Source organism: Oreochromis niloticus, unplaced genomic scaffold (assembly GCF_001858045.2).
Source record: "Oreochromis niloticus isolate F11D_XX unplaced genomic scaffold, O_niloticus_UMD_NMBU tig00000170_pilon, whole genome shotgun sequence".
Classification (NCBI taxonomy): Eukaryota; Metazoa; Chordata; class Actinopteri; order Cichliformes; family Cichlidae; genus Oreochromis; species Oreochromis niloticus.
In genome coordinates this window covers 1-5,043 of record NW_020327076.1, presented here as the reverse complement: position 1 = coordinate 5,043, position 5,043 = coordinate 1, and the positions used below count along the sequence as shown (strand labels likewise).

Sequence of the window (5,043 nt, the reverse complement as noted above, 5' to 3'; positions counted from 1 at the left end):
CCATCTTAATTTTCACCTCTCCTCTCCCCTTCTCCCTTTCTCTCCTAACACTTCTTCCCTCTCTCCTTCATCTTTTTTCTTTTTTCACCCTGACCCCCAACCAGTCCGGCAGTTGACTGCCCTCCTGAGCCTGGTTCTGCCAGAAGTTTCTGCCCGTTTAAAGGCAGTTTTTCTTCTCCACTGTCGCCTAGTGCTTGCTCAGAGGGGATTGTTGGGGTTTTCTCTTTTCCCCTTCTTATTACCGTTTTCCTTTATTTACCGATTTGTTTTGTTTACTTTCTTTTACGTTGTTTCTTTATTTACTTGTTTAACTTTTTTTTCAACTTATGTAATAAACTAATAAACCAATTGAATTTATCCTCTGAGTATTTTACATCTAATCTTTAAAGAATATTTCCAAAACATTTTCAAACATCACGATATGTCTTTTGTTTGCTTGTTAAAACCCCGTAAATGGTGAAGTAAAAACCCTGTGATATGGTTTAAAACATCAAAATAGACTAAACAACTAGTCTAAAACTAAGAGACACAGGATAAAGTTGGTGTGAAGGTTTCAGTCTGTGAATGAATCTAAGCACCATCACCTTAACTTTAAATTCATCTCTGTTACCCTTTTTGTAACTGAACTCTGACCTGAGCACCACAGCCACTGCGCACCAGTCACACGCACTTTAAATCCATCACAGTAAACCAGTTAGTTTACCTCAGTTTGTTTTGCAGCACATTTTACAACATGCAAATGCATAATGTGCCATGTACAGACTCAAAATCTGATTTAAAAACATGAGGACTGACCTGTAAGCTTTACATTTACAGTTTATCACATACCACTGAGCAGTTCTTACCTGTAAAATTCTAACCCCTGAGAAGAGATATTTTACTGTTATTTTATCATTGCATCAGAATCATTTAATAAGCATTGCATTGAAGCGTTTATTGAAGCTATTGACATTACATTAAAGTTTATATTACAGTGATTGTTATAACCTCATGTTAATCTTCTATTCACAGGGGTTAGTATAATCATATAATCTTTCATTGCAGGTGTAACCGTGATCATCTTTATACATATTACAGTTTGGTGCTTATTATAGAGTTGTGCTCAAGTCAGTAAGGGTTAAAAGCTACAGTCAGCGGGATGTCTGGCTGATCTATTGAGTGAAGTGACGTAGAGCATAGAAGGCTGCACACGCTTACAAAACACTTATATCATGTTATTCTTTATGAGCTTTTATTCAGTCATATATTTTGTTAAACTTTAAGTAGTGGCATTTGATTAGAACATTTATTCAACATATTACATATATGGTCTCAGTTAGGTTATGGCACACATGAAGAGTTGGCCTCTGTCCTTACAGACAGAGTGGATGCTGAGGTCGAGACACACATGCACACACAAACAGTCGTTGGACTCATGTTTAGGCAGTAGTTCAAATATTCAAATAATAGTTTGCAAAGCCTTGTAGCTGTAAGATTATGTTTGCAAAAGAGACAGTTTGTTCTAGGGGATAAGCAGAGTTAGAAGATTACCGGGAAGGATCTGGCCTCGGGAAGAAGAAGATGTCCTTTTAAATGTGTCAGAAGTTGTCAACAGAACATGTTTGTTTTTGAAACTCATGTATGTACGATATCTTCTTGACGCATAAAAATCCATAGTCAAAACCATAAATCCTAGAAAGCAAGTTCTGTTCTGATATGAAGTGTTGCGTAAGATACTCAAAAAGCAATTTGACCTCATACTGAGCCACACCTTCAAGAAGGTCATGCATTATATCAAATGAGTAGTTATTGCAAATATGGTAATACTGCAATGAATTGAGTGCAGAATTTCTTTTCAACCCATACAGTGACTTCAATTTAGGATTTTCCCGAAGAGACTGGCAACGTATGTCAAACAAATCTTTCCCACGAGGAATAATTTTAGGATCATCCTCACTGTACACCATTTGACAATCATTCTTCTCAATCAAACAAAGGCGACAGAAATGACGGCTACTGAACGACTCATTAAAACCAAGAATTGAGTGCATCCCTAGGTTATCTCCAGTGATCTGTGATATTGTGCCATATACCTGCTCATCAGAAAATGGAAGACTTAGCCCTTGGCTTTCCAGTTTTTTGACATCATTTATCAGTGGTTCCAGTATAACATCAAAACCATACTTTTGCAGATCTGGTGTGTGGAAAAGTGACACTAAATGAATGTTCATCAAAATGGAATTAAATTTTGGGGGCAAGTTTCTTATAACAAAATAAATACAGCCAATTTTGTGAATTCCGCGTTTAGAGCCAAGAGGATTGGCTGTTTCAAAATCATCATAGTATAGCTGAATTTGTAATGCATGCCTTTTGGCTGAAAACAAAGGGTGAGTTTTAAAGTAACTTCCATCACAAAAGTCATGATAAGCATCAGGCTCTGAGCTACACTCTCTCTGCAGGAAAACACAAATCTCTGGATTTCTAAACATGAACTTCAAAGACTCCAAAATAGGTACATATATAAAAGTATCCTTCACAGGTACTTGATCATAAGTACCAGACTTCTGATTTCGCCTGATGTCATACCTCACTCCAAGTGTTATTTCTCTAGGTTCTACAACTCCCATTTTAGATTGAAGTATTTATTTCGTTTCCATTCTGTGTTCAGATTGGTGAAAGGGTTTTCAAAATTTTCAAAGCATTCATTTATTTATTAAAGATATGCTGGAGTCCTTTGTGGGTAACGCAGAAAGAATGGCCTGCTTTGCTTCTGAGCGAAGCTCACTTGTTAATTCCTCCAAATCGCCTACAAGTGAGGATACTAAACTGTTAGAAAGGCCACTACCCTGCAGTTTGGCCACAATGGATGCACACATTTCTTTGGATGAATCCCTTGTAAGTACTGAATCAATGCTCACTGGAACACTGGAAGAACTAGACTCTGGAAGAACACTGGGAGAACTGTGAGGAAGATTTGAGGAATTAAACTGGTCCTCCAAAGCAGGTGAAACTGTGTCATTAGAAAAACAAGCAATGGCTGAAGTTCGATCATTTTGGTCAACATTGCTGTGAAAACTACTGAGGTGCTTCCTAAAGCCTGCATAAGTTTGGAACTGAAGCCTGCAGCCTGGCTGCCAACAAAATAACTTAAACTTAGGTCCAGGATAATAACCATGTTCACCTCTTAAATGTGAAATCAGCTGCTGACTGCTGGGATAAGCTCTCTTACACAAACACATGTCAGCATTTTAATGATTTTTACTTGGGTTGTGAGAAGAATTTCCTGGTTAAGGATTTTGGCTCTCAGGTCACGAACTCTTGGGGACTCCTTCATTTTCCCCATATCAATATTGTATACTGTTGTCTGCAGAAATGTGTAGAAATTCACAAGTGCAGCATCATAAGACACACTGAACACAAAATGAGCTTTAAAAAGCTCATCAAATGCCCCAAGGGAGCGGCTGGCCTGGCAGGGGATGAGACGCTTGTCTATGGCAACATAGAAGCTGTCGACCTTCCTCTTCTGGCGCCCAACAGCCAGGAGGTATGGCTGCTGACTCTGCTGATTCTGGAGATGCTCTTCCAAACTGCAGCAAGACTGGAGTTGAGACAAAGATACTGAGCATTAGACACAGGAGCAAGTCAGAGATAATAGCATCACAGAAATGAGTATGTAAACCTCCTTTGTAAGCTCAACTGTAATTTGTTTCATTCACCTCTTAACCAGTGACATGACAACTTATGATAAAAACTATAAATATTAAATTACCTTATGAAAGACTACAAGTCTCTCAACAGCATCAGAGGCGCTGATTTTTTGATACTTTGGTCCTCCTGGAGGTGGCAGAAGGAGATGTAACAGTAACAACAGGGAGGCCATGTCTTGGGCAATTTTAAGGAGAACTAGAAAAGCACTTCCTAAGAAAGTTGAAATGTGCTGTCATAAACTTAAACTAACAGCTAAAGAAAACTGATGAAGCAAAGCTAACAGGTGAATGAATTGGTATTTATTAATAGAATCCTGATGCTATTGAACTTAACTGCTTATAGCAAATCATATTTAACAAACTCACTTGCTGCCTCATCAAGATCACTTCCTGGTAGACTCTCTGCTGACTGCACCAATTGACGCAACTCTACTGTTGAGGTGAGCTGCTTGGCCTCTTTGATGATTTGATACCTAAAGATTGGATCCCATTTCTGAAGCAGCCTGGTAGATATCTCATCATCAAACAGGAGAGTGAAGTCTTGATTCACCTTTAAGAAAGAAAATCTACTACTGCCACATTCATCTTGAAATTTAAAGTGATATTAAAAATTCCACTGAATATTCTCACCAATCCTTTTGTATCCAAGAATCTTGGGAAGATAGACAGATATCAAGACTTTTGTCAGGATCATTGATGAGCTTCTGACGATGCTGAAAGGTCTCTCTCATCTTCTGGAAAATCAAGGAAGTGTCGGATGTATGGTTCAGCAAAGAGATGGCCTCCTGGCAAGCATCTCCATCAAGCTGCATGTCGACATTAATGGGCCTTTGGGAATTTGGGCCCCCTGAAGAAAACACACAAACATAAAAGCATGGGTGCTGAGCAGATAGGTAAATGAAAACAAATAGTATATAATGTAAATGAGAACATTATCTAGTTTGTGGACACTTAATTTTCTTACCTCCTTCTTGAGCAAAGCCAGTGGAGCTACTTGGTGGTGCAGATCCTCGTCTAGTCTTTCTCTGTTATCGTTTTCAGACGCCAAGAAATATCCAGTGCTGCTTGCAGCATCATAGAAGTGTTCCTAAAGTAAATACATTCAAAAATGTGTTGTCAATCTGAAAATTTTCAGAACAAATCAACGCACACAATGATGCACAGCATGAAAATTATGTAAACAAAGTGCAATAACAGTGACTATACATAGCCTTTCTTGGAGTATGGGTCTTTCAGGGATGGGAACAATGTCACTACCCTAGCGCGTACTGTTCTCTAACAGCTTTGGTGGGGAGGTGCCTGAAAAACGATTTTAAATTAGCATGCTTAAGCATGGCAAAATAGTAACTTGTATTTA

General features: G+C 38.5%; 1 protein-coding gene across 1 annotated transcript; it reads right to left on the bottom strand.

The window, feature by feature from the left end:
* Positions 1-2,607: 2,607 nt before the first annotated feature.
* On the bottom strand, positions 2,608-4,773 carry LOC109198750 (uncharacterized; the record flags this gene model as incomplete). Its single annotated transcript, XM_019354097.2, has 5 exons — positions 2,608-3,577; positions 3,749-3,813; positions 4,053-4,236; positions 4,317-4,358; positions 4,651-4,773. Coding segments are annotated over 5 exons (816 nt in total), but the record flags the coding sequence as incomplete, so codon positions are not given.
* Between the last annotated feature and the right edge of the window lie 270 nt (positions 4,774-5,043).